The sequence below is a fragment of the Orbilia oligospora genome (genome assembly GCF_000225545.1).
Source record: "Orbilia oligospora ATCC 24927 unplaced genomic scaffold scaffold00140, whole genome shotgun sequence".
NCBI lineage: Eukaryota > Fungi > Ascomycota > Orbiliomycetes > Orbiliales > Orbiliaceae > Orbilia > Orbilia oligospora.
In genome coordinates, this window is record NW_011645697.1 from 129,723 (window position 1) to 142,434 (window position 12,712).

Genomic DNA, 12,712 nt, shown 5'->3' on the forward strand with positions numbered 1-12,712 from the left:
GAACGTCACACAAAGAAATACGTGTGGGAAATGCAGCTATTCCTGCGAAATCGATCAGATTTTCGGCCCATGGAAATGCTTGACTGGCCTTATTTGCTCGCCTGGAGTTTGGCTTGCTCGCATGCAGATTGGGGGTGCCAGGGGTGGACACGAACCGCGAAACAAGAAACATCTAAAGGTCTACGTAAGCCGAATCTTATTTCAACGGCGTACTGAGGGCTGATAACATCATATGGCTTTTTAAGGCTGGAAATATTCGGAGGTTTGATAATGATACGACCCGTTAGAGTCGTATGAAAACCCCTCCGCTCGCAGTTTTTGTTCTGTTGGTGTTTGAATTGAACACTCGCTTTCGAACCAACCCTCTTTTTTTTCTTTTCAATTTCTCATGTTGACGCTCAAAGCTAGGTAATTAATTAAGGTAAGCTTACATAAGTAAGCTAAGGTGTCTCAACGATACTTCATGATACATTTGAGCTCGATTACTCTAGAGTTATCAAAACCTGTATATATATATATATATACGCACAGCAATACGCAAGTAAATGTCGCCCGCGTGCGAATCCAGATCACCAGGTATAAGCACGTACAACATACTATACGTTATACAAAGGGGTGTCGTAAGTGGAGTCAGCTGCCAACATAATCAAACGTGTTAACGTTAGCGACGGGCCTTGGATTTTGATACGAGCATTTGCGGCCGAACAAGAATTTCGAATTACTATACAGACAATCCTTCGGGGCAACATTGCGGCGAGGGATAATTATAAGCCGACCGGATTAGGTCAGATCGGTTTGATCACAGCGCTTTGTTAGCAACGAATTTTAAGAGCGCACGCGCATACGGAATACATCCCGAAATCGCAGGTGGCGGGAGAGAGAAAGGTAGGTTTATGTGAGAATAGCAAAAGAATATGCGTTCATAAAGGTGTCAAGGTATCCCGTCCATTATTTACATTCATGAGAAGCCATATAGACTAAAAGGACATAATGGTAAGCGAATCTCTAAGTATACAAGATTGGCTAATAGAAATTATAGCATGTAAAAGGTAATTAATATTAAAATCGAAAATCCCAGAAACGCCGTTGTCGATGGTTGTTCATTGCGGAAACCATTTGGCGATCACAAAACAAGGGCAGCACCGGCAAGGATAGCAGCCAATGCAGTTCCAAGAATGGTGACCTTGAAGCCAGCGGCGCTGTTTGGACCGTTGCCTCCGTTGTTGCTGTTGCTGCCGGTGGTCTGGGCAGGGCCAGTGGTAGAAGGAGCATCATCATCTTCGTCGTCAGTTGGGTTAGGCGAATTGCTTCCGCCAGTAGTGGTTGGCTGGTTATTGTCGCTTCCGGTAGGACCAGAGCCGCCGAAGGCACCAGCGGAGAAGCTGGAGCAGAATCCAGCAAAGGCGGAGACAGTAGCAGCTTCCTTGGGATCGGTATCGAGAATATCGCTATAGCATCCCTCGATAGCGGCGTCAAAGCTAGTACCAGCACAGAGACATCTGGCGACCGGGGCGGCTGTTGGGAGTGGGCTGTTATCGGTCCAGCAGGAGCTGAGACCTGAAGCAATGTAGCGGCAGTTTTCTGGGACGTTATCATCATCACCACTACCAGTCGGGGTGGGAGTGGGAGTGATAGATGCACTGGTTTCAGTAGGCCGAGTCACGGTTGCACTGGTTTGGACGCCGCCGCCGCCGCCGCCACCAGCGAGGAGGTTACAATAACCCTGGAAGCTTGCTAGGAACTGACGGCTCTCTTCGGGGAGGACCGATCCTGTTGCATCAAGACACTCGGCGACTTTTGAATCGAAGCCGGTGTTATCGCAGAGACAAGCAGCAATTGCGGTGCTTGTCTGGAGATCATCGACAGAGGCATCATCAGGAATACATTGTTGGGATAGTGTGACGACCTCTATGCAAACTTCAGGAGCCTGAGCAGAAACTGCAACGGCGAGGATGCTCGCGACGATAAGAGGACTGGTACGCATGTTTGGCGAAATATATTAAGGAAGCCTCAAAGCTGAAAGAATTATGGAGGGAAAGGAATTTGCAAAATCGAACAATGCAAGAATTCTGACACTAGAAATGAAGGGGAAGAGAATGAAGATAAATATCAGAAATGTCGCAATGAGAGTTCAGCCCCCTAGTGTTTATATACTATTCATCCGCTGGAAACTGGAGATATCTCGCCCATCCGACTTCTAATCACCCAACTAGCGCCGCCCCAGAAGGACCGCCAAGAGCACGCTGCATTTTTGGCTTTTCAGGGCCTGTCGCCCCTTCAATTCAGGTGGGTAACGTTAGTGCGCCTTTTACGGAATTGGGATTAGAGGTTCTGCAGAGTTGGTTGGAAATCACGGTGGAGGTCTTGGTATCGATTGAGTCCCACTGGACGTTATTACCGGAAAGGGTAATTTCTTTACAACGGCACGCTGGGTTCTCCAGTAGCCGGCACACCCATGATGGATCATGGATCTGACAAAGCGACAACGAAAGGCCCAATGAAGAAAACCCCGCCCACCCTCGATCGCAGCAAAAAGCCATTTCCCTTGGCCAATCAAAGAGTTTTTTTAGCACGCTCTAGACCCCACCTAGCCATCCAAAAAGACATTCCAAATCAGTGCCGAGGGTCCGTTGTCTGCAAACAAAATCTCTAGAGTCAAATAGATGGCTCGAAATTTGCAGTGGCTCGCCATAACTCTTGGTAAAGAACCAGGGGCTACAATCGGAACAGCACCGTGCGGCTGAACTCTGGGGTTGGCCCACGAGGTAGGCCTATAGGCGTGGTCTGATAAGCGATAGATATTTTCCCTAGACGGTAAAGAAATCAAGGACTCTTGAACTCTTGAGTCAAGAATTAATTAGACAGTTTCCAGGATATCTTCTTAATTGGGGGCTAAGTCGGAGAGTACTTTGGCTTTACTTCGAGCATTGTTGAGTGTCGGAGTCTGTCGCCGTCTGCAGGCTCCCATGAAAGATGCCTAACAGGCCTAAATATCCTGTGATCCCGTAGATTTCGGGAGGATTTTGTCAAACCCCATTCGACGGGATCGCTTTCATTACACATGGAGATACAACCAAATTTCGATCCGAAACCGTGATTCACGCCGATTGTCGTAACTACCAAGGACAAGCGACCGGACCGGAAAGATTTCCTTCTAAATATATGTATTTTCTCCGCATTTACTCTCGATCAGAACGTCGCGATATGCATCATTTACGCTTGGGAGCGTGGCTGCATTTCGAAGGTCGTACAAGCAAGGCATCTCGCAGGTTTGCCTTTTCGTCGGCTAGTTTTACCGAAAAAGGCACACTGGTGGGCTTGGGCCTGGGGTCTTTTTCGACAAACATCGAAAGTTTCCACAGGTCACAAATGTGCAATATGTGCAATTCAGGCTCATATTGACTTCTAAAAATGCACTGAACAGGGGAGAATGACATCTCATTGTTGCGCAAGGCGGCGGTATGTGTCTATGGTTAGAAAAATATCCGTTTCCAACGTTGCAACAAAATCCTTCGTCGAGATATCGACAATGTTGGAAACACCCCTGCAGAGATTTGTCCGGCTGGCCACCCCACCGAGCTGTCAGAGTTGGCAAGTCCTTTCGATAACGGAGGTGAAACATCATTTCGAGTTCTATTTCGACATTTTTATGCATAATACACGCGTCCCCAGGTCAATAAAAGGTTACTCGGTCGGGCCATTCGTTAATTAGCGGGTATGTCGGTTGGCAGCAGATCTAGAGTGACATCGGACCTTCTTTCTTTGAGCTCGTACATGTACAATAAAAGCGGTTAGGTATTAACATGCACAGTTAATCAGATTAAACTAGTGCAGATCAAATATATTGTGATCAGATAACGATACAAGTTGCTCGTGACAGGATAATACCATGCAAATCACAATATTGTAATCTAACGGCAAAGATGAACCGAATTCAGAAAAGTTTTCCCTCAATGGCCCATATATACCCAAAGCTCCTCAAGAGCACAAACCAGCCCCAATCCCTCTCAAAACAGCCGATTTAAAGCAAGGTATCAATCTTCTCGCAAACATAAGAGCTGTTGGTGTACCAGTTCTTTGGAGTCGTTCGCATAACAAAGGCGTCGTCGGTGAACAGTGCCTCGTGGTAGCTGTTTCCTGGGCTCAATTCTGGAACGAGTTCGAATCTAACCTCCTTGCTTGGCGCGGTCTCGAGGAAAGTCTCGACCATCAAGTCATCCTGCTTGAACTTGTAGTTGATCTGGTATCGGAAACCGTCGAAGTAGGAGAAAACGGCAGAACCCATGTTACGACGGATGGATTCCAGATCGATTTGATCCTTGTCCTGTTGGAAAAGTTAGCAACGCGTTCGAACACTTCTCGAATAACCACAGAACCAGGACCAGAACCAGAACCAACTTACCCTCTTCTTGAGCTTGTCAAACTCCTCAACGGCGGTTCTCCAAATGGCGACTGGGTCAGCGACCAAGGTAACTTTGGTGCCTACACCGACGATCATCAGCGTTAGTCTCAAAACACCAAAACCTTGAACTGTACCCATGCAAAGGCAACACTAGCTAAACACTCAGGTACTTACCAAGCAATTCTTCAGCAATATCAGCTTCGAGTTTGTCCTTCTTGGCTACGAAGTCATCCTGCCATCCCTTTCTAGCTTCGAGTGGGAGTTCACCCTTGTTTGTTTCGGCATAGGCTTCGTCGAGGTTATTGATGAGCTTTTCGGTAAGGTACCAGCTGTTGGTACCGTAGTTATCAGTCTTGAAGACAAGTTCCAGGACACCATCCCGGACACGGCAGGCAGTATATCCGGATTCCATGGGCTCGATAAGGATATCGATCTTTCGGGATGAGACGACCTCATTGAAGAAGTCCTTGACGAGTTGGTCCTCGCCCTCGTCGGTTACGGTCTTAAGTCTGTCAGCCAATCCTTCATAGGCGCTGAAGGCAATGCTTCCAGGAGATTCGACCTGGTAGCTCTGGGCGGTGTCGATGTTTGGGTAGATCTTTTCCTGGAAGTTGACGATGAACTCGTAGTCTTCGCCGGTGTACTCCTTGATTCGCTCAAGAAGGCCACCCTTCTTAGCTTCGTACTCGTCGCGGATGTTCTTGCGAGCAATGAGTGGGAGTTTGGCAGCCATTGTGAATGGTATATATATGAGAAAAGGGGTTGGGCTTAGAGGAAGATACGGTATATGGCAGGAGAAGAAAGATTTTTAGCTATCAAAGCTGATTGACTTGAGGGACTGGATGTGGACTGGAAACTATAACTCAATTGAGGAGGGAGAGATCGAAGCTTTTATATTCATCCCTCGTCTACCCGACGATATTCCTCTACCCCTCTTCTATCCGAAAGCTTCTAGTTTATTTCTGGAGCTGAAAATGTACATCACGGTTTCTTCCACAATTAGCCCTCGCGCGTTCAGGGTTCAAAAGTCTCAACAGCGTCGGTATCCGAGCGTGCCGGAGTCATTCTAGTTCCGGTCGACGAAGCTCAACAAAACAGCAAGAAGCTTACACGTAACTCATCAGTGCCCTGCATGTTACGAAAGAACGTGCGCACATGTAGCAACTTGATGCGCCTGCAGAGTCAATGGAGTGTGGTGATGCAAGCACCTGCCGTGCCATTTTGGCCTCTCTTTTCTTCTTTTACACGGAGCTAGGCATACCCAAAACCCACTTTGTTCGATTGTGGTCGCCGCGTCGCTAAGCTCTGCACGCCCATGTCCTGCAAGTGAGGCTGTTTAGGTAAATCGGGCCAATAGGAGCGATTTCTCTCCAAAGTTCCGAACCAGCGGCGTGATATGGGGATCTAAACTTGATCAGTTTCTTCTGTTGCATTTTTGGAAGCAGGTATTTTTCGAATTTTCCCGCTTGAGGTTGATTGCTATCCCATTTGCAGCGACCACCTCAAACATTTTGGCTTGGGGTTTTGGTATCGTACATATGCGACTGTTCCCTTTCCATACTCGGGAAAACGCCATACAGCACATTCCTTCTTTTGAAATCTTGTTTTTCAAAGTTTGCTCGAGTGGACGACCCTTTTGTGGCCAGAAAGTTTTATACACAGGAGTTTTTGGACCCGTTCCTGATGTCGATAGACAATCAATACTCCTCGCCCAGAAGCAAGGCGGCATCGGCGGCGTACCCACTTTGATAATAATAGCGGGGTTAATTCGAATCGGTCAACTTCGATCTAGCACGGGTGTTCTCGGCTAACAGCAACAGGAGTTTTTCCCAACTGCCAAAAGTTGGAAAACCCTTGAAACCTTTGAATCCAATTTAACTTAGACCAGGGTAGCTCCAGCCAAAAAGGCCGCTAACCCTTTCTAAGAATACCACGAACAAGGACCGGAAAGCTAGAAGGGTACATTGATATTCATACGGTCGCTTCGGTAGCTTCAGGAAAAGACGCCTTGGGAAAGCCTGTTCTTGATTGGACTCATAAACTAAACTTCATGCATGATCGATCACGAACTTCGAAGTAGCGGCTCCTAGGCACACGGATCGTCTGCATGCACATGGCTGCATACGAAACTGCCTTTATGGCCTCGGGCGCATGCATGTGCCCTCGCGCTCAAGCAACTTTCTCCAGCGGTTCGAAATGATCCCCGCACCCGACATATAGACGAACTTACTTTCATGAGGGTTTTGATATGAATGAACTTCTCCTTTAACTCCTCCCTTCTATTTCAAGAACCTCGTCTGCAACATTCAAACACTCATCATCATTGAATCATCTATCAACCTTGGTGGAGACTTACAACCTTCCCCTGGTTAAACCAATTGGCCATATTCAGCCGCACGAACTTCTAAGATTAAACTCTCCGGCTTCATCGATCTCTCTTTCTTTTTTTTCAAAGCTTCAGATTGATTATCGAGGGGTTACATACATATCTCGGAGTCACTCGAAACCTCGCATCTACCTAGAACATTGGGATATAGATACTTCCAGAAAAAAAAAACAATGGCCGCAGTAAAACTGTAAGTCTGCCGGAATTCCGTTCGCAAAATCAAGCCGAACCAAGGAAATACATGCATCAATTGTCCCGTTGGCAAAGACACCAACCGGTCATATTATGCAACGCTATAGCCATATTCGAGCATGAGCAATCAATCATGAGGCCAAACCATCTGGTCTTCTCGTGGTATTGCATATCGTATGTACATCACGCTGACAACAATGTGTCCTGATGACCAGCCCCGTAAAAGTTCGCATGGGCGTACGCGATCTCTGGGAACCGTCCAGCAGCCCAATGAACCAGGCCATAAGCGCAATATCGGCCAACATCGGCAAGCAGATCGACATTCTCGTTGATTGGGGTATGCTTTGGACCGTCTTCAGTCATCAACATCCGGATCCAGGGACCTTCGTTCCGTACTTCGAGGAAGCGGTGAAACATTGGGCGTCATGCCTTCAAGAACGCCTTGACAACGATGCTCTTGAGAGTTGGACGGACGAGCTCTTGGAGAAGGTCAAGGCGGCTGGTGGAAGCGGTATAAAATTAGAAATTGGAGTCAGCGATGATATATACGGATCTGGCAGGCCGGAAACACTCTGGGACGACAGCTTGGAGCGGCTCAAGATCTTGTTCCCAAAGAAAGGGGAAAAGGTGTATGAGAATGTCCTACAAGCAGGGTTCTCCGGCGATTTCGAACACTTGTTTAATGAGAAGGCTGCACCAGCAGCAAAGACTGGCGTCTCAACTCTGCCTATTGGAGGAGGAGCTGGGCCAGCGGCAACTGGTACTCCAGGAGATGACGAGGGCTGGTCCGTTGTGCCGCCTACCGCATTAGCTGCAGCTCCAATATCTGCCCCTCCCCCAACGACAGCGACCCAATCGCAACCTACTTTTGCTCCAGACAGGCTCCCCTCACTCCAATCCTTAGGACGTCCAGAAGCCCTGTTCGAAACATCGACCCCCTACTTGATCTACGTCCGGAAATACGGCGACAAGGAGCTCCACATCGAAGGCTCACACCAAGGTAGTCTTACCTTGCTCTGCGAGTACTTCCAGAAATGGGCTAGGAAGGATAGAAACTACAACGGCAACGTAAGTATAGAACTTTTCTCTTATGCGCTGGCGGGATCGCACCATAATTCCAACCCGAGGCTCCGTTTCTCCCCTCAAAATACACACATAAAATGGTACAACTAACACAAATGATATCCCCCTAGGTTGTCGAGTTTGAAAAACAAACCTCACTCTTCGGCGTGAACTCAGGTTTTGACTACGTAAAGATTACTTGTAACAGATGGGAGCTGCTTAACCCCACCCCTTTCTTAGCTTTCATTGAGATCGTGCTCAAGTATAGGCTTGTGGAAGCATCATCCGGTGTAACATGGTTTTATCGAAGGGATCACCAGATTCTCTAAAGGATCAAAGGATTTTGTATGTCTATTCTACTACAAAGAACATTGGTATAAGTAGGCAACATATATGGAGGAGGTAACACTCCCTCTTAAGATTACTTCAAGGCGTGCACGTGCTTCGAGTTTACTTGCAAAAATATGTATGATATATTCCCGAGATTGAATTCATAAGGCTAGGGCCTGGGCGTTAAATCAATGCGAGTCAGCAAAGTATGAACAATTTTGGTATATTACAGATCGATATAACCATATATTTACAATTTATACGAATAAAGAGAGAGGTGAAGACAAGACAGCAATGTGCCATTGAAGTTCTGGAATTCTTAAAATCATATTAATATATTGCCACATCTCGAGAATCCCCTCAATGAATTACCCCATATGAACCCCCAGAAAACGAGAATTCTGGGCACAAGAGCTCCAAGAACTGCATATATGCATATCAAATATATTAATTTTGACCCCGATATCTAGGATATCACCGTAATGGGAAATCTCCGCGATAATCTACCTGGTGCCACGCGCGAGGTTCGTCCCTAGCACGTGCGCTGCTGATTTAGTTGGCATATCTACAACTTCTAATAATAATAACGCTTTCCTTTTCCTTTTTGATATTCGGATATTTGTAGATCCGGTTCAATATATATTTTACTAAACGATTATAAAAGATTCGAGGGCTGAATCAAGGCAGCTTAAACACATCTTCATTCCGTATTACGTCGCCTAAAAATTCAACAGGCAGTAGCGTTGCAATCGATGCGGCTCAAAATAGTAGATTAACGTTATGGTCTTGGTATACGAGGCTAGGAAACTTTATCCTTCAGATGTCGTCACGTCCGTACAAAAGCGCATCCTGATTGTCGACGGGGAAAAAAAGTGAGAAAGCGAAAAACAGGTGGTCAATACACCCCCCCGCATCGAATGAAAACAAAAAAACGGAAATCCCAATAAGCCCCCGGACGCCCCGAGCTCAATATCAAAATCAGTATCCCATCCAATCCCTGGAAGCGTAGTACCCAAGGCTAAATAGCCTTCAACAATGCCTCAATTTTATCTGCATCTTCAACAACATCATACCGATGCTCACCAGCGTCCTCTACCATCTTCCCATCAACCCACTGAAGTTCCACTAACTGATCATTAACTTTTTTTACGACAGCCACCGTTCTTCCTACAGCAGCAACTCCATAGTCTACTCCAAGTGTCTTAATATACCCAATCAACTGTTCGTCCGCTTCATCGATAGACGAAGTTGATTTCCCAACTTTCTTTCCTTCGTAGACGAGCTTTGCGACGTTATTCTCGACATCCCAAACTACTAGATCAGCTTTAGATGAGGAGTCACCAGCTTTGATGCGGTAGCGGGGTATGACGAGGTAAGATGGAAACGGGAAGATGGTGGATAGTATGGAAGTCCAGGCACCGTTTGTATAAGGACCGGTTAGGGCCATAAGAGGCGCTACTTTGGAGGAGAATGTTGGGGATGCGTACAGCATTATTGCTCGAGATTTCGAAGTCGAACTTGGAGATAAAGAATTTAAAGGATTAATAGGTATGTAGGTAAGAGTTCTTCCAAAAGGTCAATTACTTGTAATTGTACCCTTCAGCCGACCAAGAAAGAACTTGAGCTGGAGGAGTATAAACCTCGAGAATGGGCTATTGTTGGAATTTTTGTGTTGCTAGTCTGAATTCATGACATTTGCATTTGGAATTGGGAAGCAGAGAAAGATCACGATGGACAATTCGCCATGGCCATGACCCCGCACTAGTATTAAATACTTCGAGGAGGGTTTCTTCGGATTTTTTGAGAAAAATCTTCTTAGTGTGTGGCGTTGAATGTCTTGCTTTGCATTCCAAGGTGAGGGACTAGCCTACCACGTCATCTCGCGTGCCTGATTGGTTTGTAGACGGTCATGGTTCTGAAGCTAGTGGGCTTGTGCATAATCAAGACCGAGAGCAAACAAAAAAATGCAAACAATTAATGGTAATTGAGTTGTGGTGCTTGAGAGATGATGTAGCTTGGATGTTGCGCTTTTGTAGTATATCGGTGAAGGACATTAGCAAGTAACCTGGAAAGCCCAGTGCTGTGAGCTCCGGAACTATGTACCTGTGTATATACATGGTATAAAACCAAGATGTCTACAAACCTTCAAAAGGAGAGAGGAAAACGGAGAGCCCTCGATTATATGTTTAAATGGGAGATCGAAGGACCGTTCAAAAAGCCCATATCTATCCCCAGCCAACACCACATGCCAGCGCGCGCCGAAAGGTCTCATTTCACACAAAAAAACAGGCTCATAGGCTCCTAGTACACCCAGGAAATTCCCATGAGCCATTGCCTTTATCGTTAAGTATCAGACTTGGGCGCAAATGGAGGCCTCTTCTTAGACACAAAGGGAGGCTTCCCCTCCTTCGGATGCGCGAGGTAGGGTTCAAAACGCTGGTCAAAGGGATTGTAACGGCTAGGTCCACCTCCTTCATCTATGCTCAAGGCTGGAATAACGGATCTGACGAGGGGTTTCCGGTCTCCAGGCCCTCCCAGAAGCTTTTTTGTCATCCAGTCCTTCCGATTACCCCGACCTCGGTTGTGTGGTAAGACGAGAGGGCTCGCCGTTCGGCGAATGAGGCCGCCTGTTATCGGGGGCGCAGCTTCAACGTCTTCGAAGAAGTCCAGAGTAAGTGAATCCAAGTCTTCTTGGTCAAATCCTGAATTTGCTATCCGAATATTCGGGTCCATCAATAACGAAGCGGGGCCATCAATGTCGTCGTAGTCATGGGCGCACCGACGGAAAGTGATGTTTTGGAATGGTGTGAACGATTGATACATGGTAATAAGCGATTTTGCAAATATATCCCCTAACCGCAGCCAATTACGCTTATGTGGCCATGGCGGTTCACGTAATTGTTTTGTTTTCGTTAAAGAATCAGAAACTTTCCGGACTTCTTGAACTGCGGATTCATAGAAACGGGGTGTTGGGTTAACAAAATCAGCTCGCAGTTGTCGCGAGCCTACGATTTCAAGCTTGCCAGATCTGGGAGTCTTCAAAACTACGACCCCTTCGCCGTCATCGCGCACCATTGGTAATAGGGCATTGATAGTAGCGCTCATATGAGTAACAAAAAATTTTGTGGTGACGTAAGCGATTTGGTGATCATAGATGTTATTCTTGTCGGGCCTCGCAATCGTGGTCAAAGCGCCTTGATAGGGAGCCCAGTACTTTTGGAGCCGGAGCATTCGGGCCATATTATTCTCTTCAGAGTTTTGTTGCATTCCGTAGTGTTCATGTCCGTTGATGAAAATATAGCTGATAGGACGTTCGCCGTGGGCCGATGAACACCGTATAATCGGCTTTCTAGCCCTGGTTACCCAATCATCATCACTACCCAGGTCTGTATATTTCCATGGTGATTGATAAAACAACATCGAGGACTTGGTTTCAGCAAGACGCTTTTGAAACTCTTCACTTCTCAACAAAACATTGAAGGGAACTTGACCGTCGGTTGGGCGACGAGTTGCATAGATAATATACAACGGGTGCTGGGTCTTCTGCAGCATCCGATATAGATAAGCGTGGCCTCCGACCTCATTAGCGCCTAGAAAAAACAGTATACGTTGAAAAGGCTGTGCTTTCGCGGCCCGGTATCCCGGTAATAGGACCATTTCTAGAAGTAATGTATGCTTCGTCGTAATACTGGCGCGATGTGATTTGAACCGCTGATGTCTAGCTCTATAGTCTATCGATATGATATCGATTGGAGCGCAAATAAACGGACAGACTCTGCGGCGCCCCCAAAATCCTTCTCGTTTCGATTATCATAGTGGGACCCGGTACCGAGCACTAGATATCCATGAGGCAAGCAGTAGTTTATAGTTGTAGATGTCGGTATTGTCAGTGGTTTGTGAGCAGGGTTTGGTGTTCAACCTGTACTGTGCATCCGCAGCTGTGCACCTGGAAAGATCGAGATTGACGTTTCGACTTTTCAGTCCGTTTGATTTTGGCAAAATTGCCTAAAATGGTCTCTCTATCTGATCTTACTAGTATCTAAAAGATCTACAACAATAGACAACACAATCAAACTGACAAGCTGGGCTAGACCAGTCATGGCCGCGCGATGCTCAAGCGCCCGATCGCGACCATGGCGATAGATACCCCACAATAGCTTAAACGGCCGGTTTATAGAAAAGGAATTCGGGCATGTTGCTCAAGTCCCGGATTCAGAAGAAATAAGCTTTTTTGAGACTTACTCGTCCCTAGTGGAACGGCAATTGGTGCTCTGGAATTCTCAGAACAGGCCCGATCAAAGCAAGGGGTCGAAAACACGCAATATATAGAGAACACCCCT

General features: G+C 46.7%; 5 protein-coding genes across 5 annotated transcripts; 1 reads left to right on the plus strand and 4 right to left on the minus strand.

The window, feature by feature from the left end:
• Nucleotides 1–1,123: 1,123 nt before the first annotated feature.
• AOL_s00140g47 (uncharacterized protein) lies at nt 1,124–1,984 on the minus strand (the record flags this gene model as incomplete). The annotated part of the gene is made up of 1 exon (XM_011127288.1): nt 1,124–1,984. One exon carries the CDS (start codon nt 1,982–1,984, stop codon nt 1,124–1,126), a length of 861 nt encoding a protein of 286 aa, XP_011125590.1.
• A 2,037-nt stretch (nt 1,985–4,021) lies between these two features.
• On the minus strand, nt 4,022–5,135 carry AOL_s00140g48 (uncharacterized protein; the record flags this gene model as incomplete). Its single annotated transcript, XM_011127289.1, has 3 exons — nt 4,022–4,324; nt 4,403–4,482; nt 4,577–5,135. 3 exons carry the CDS (start codon nt 5,133–5,135, stop codon nt 4,022–4,024), a joined length of 942 nt encoding a protein of 313 aa, XP_011125591.1.
• A 1,826-nt stretch (nt 5,136–6,961) lies between these two features.
• AOL_s00140g49 (uncharacterized protein) lies at nt 6,962–8,371 on the plus strand (the record flags this gene model as incomplete). The annotated part of the gene is made up of 3 exons (XM_011127290.1): nt 6,962–6,978; nt 7,196–8,048; nt 8,174–8,371. 3 exons carry the CDS (start codon nt 6,962–6,964, stop codon nt 8,369–8,371), a joined length of 1,068 nt encoding a protein of 355 aa, XP_011125592.1.
• Nucleotides 8,372–9,390: 1,019 nt separating this feature from the next.
• Nucleotides 9,391–9,864, minus strand: AOL_s00140g50 (uncharacterized protein; the record flags this gene model as incomplete). Its single annotated transcript, XM_011127291.1, has 1 exon — nt 9,391–9,864. The coding sequence occupies one exon, from the start codon at nt 9,862–9,864 to the stop codon at nt 9,391–9,393; it is 474 nt and encodes a 157-aa protein (XP_011125593.1).
• Nucleotides 9,865–10,715: 851 nt separating this feature from the next.
• AOL_s00140g51 (uncharacterized protein) lies at nt 10,716–12,029 on the minus strand (the record flags this gene model as incomplete). The annotated part of the gene is made up of 1 exon (XM_011127292.1): nt 10,716–12,029. The coding sequence occupies one exon, from the start codon at nt 12,027–12,029 to the stop codon at nt 10,716–10,718; it is 1,314 nt and encodes a 437-aa protein (XP_011125594.1).
• Between the last annotated feature and the right edge of the window lie 683 nt (nt 12,030–12,712).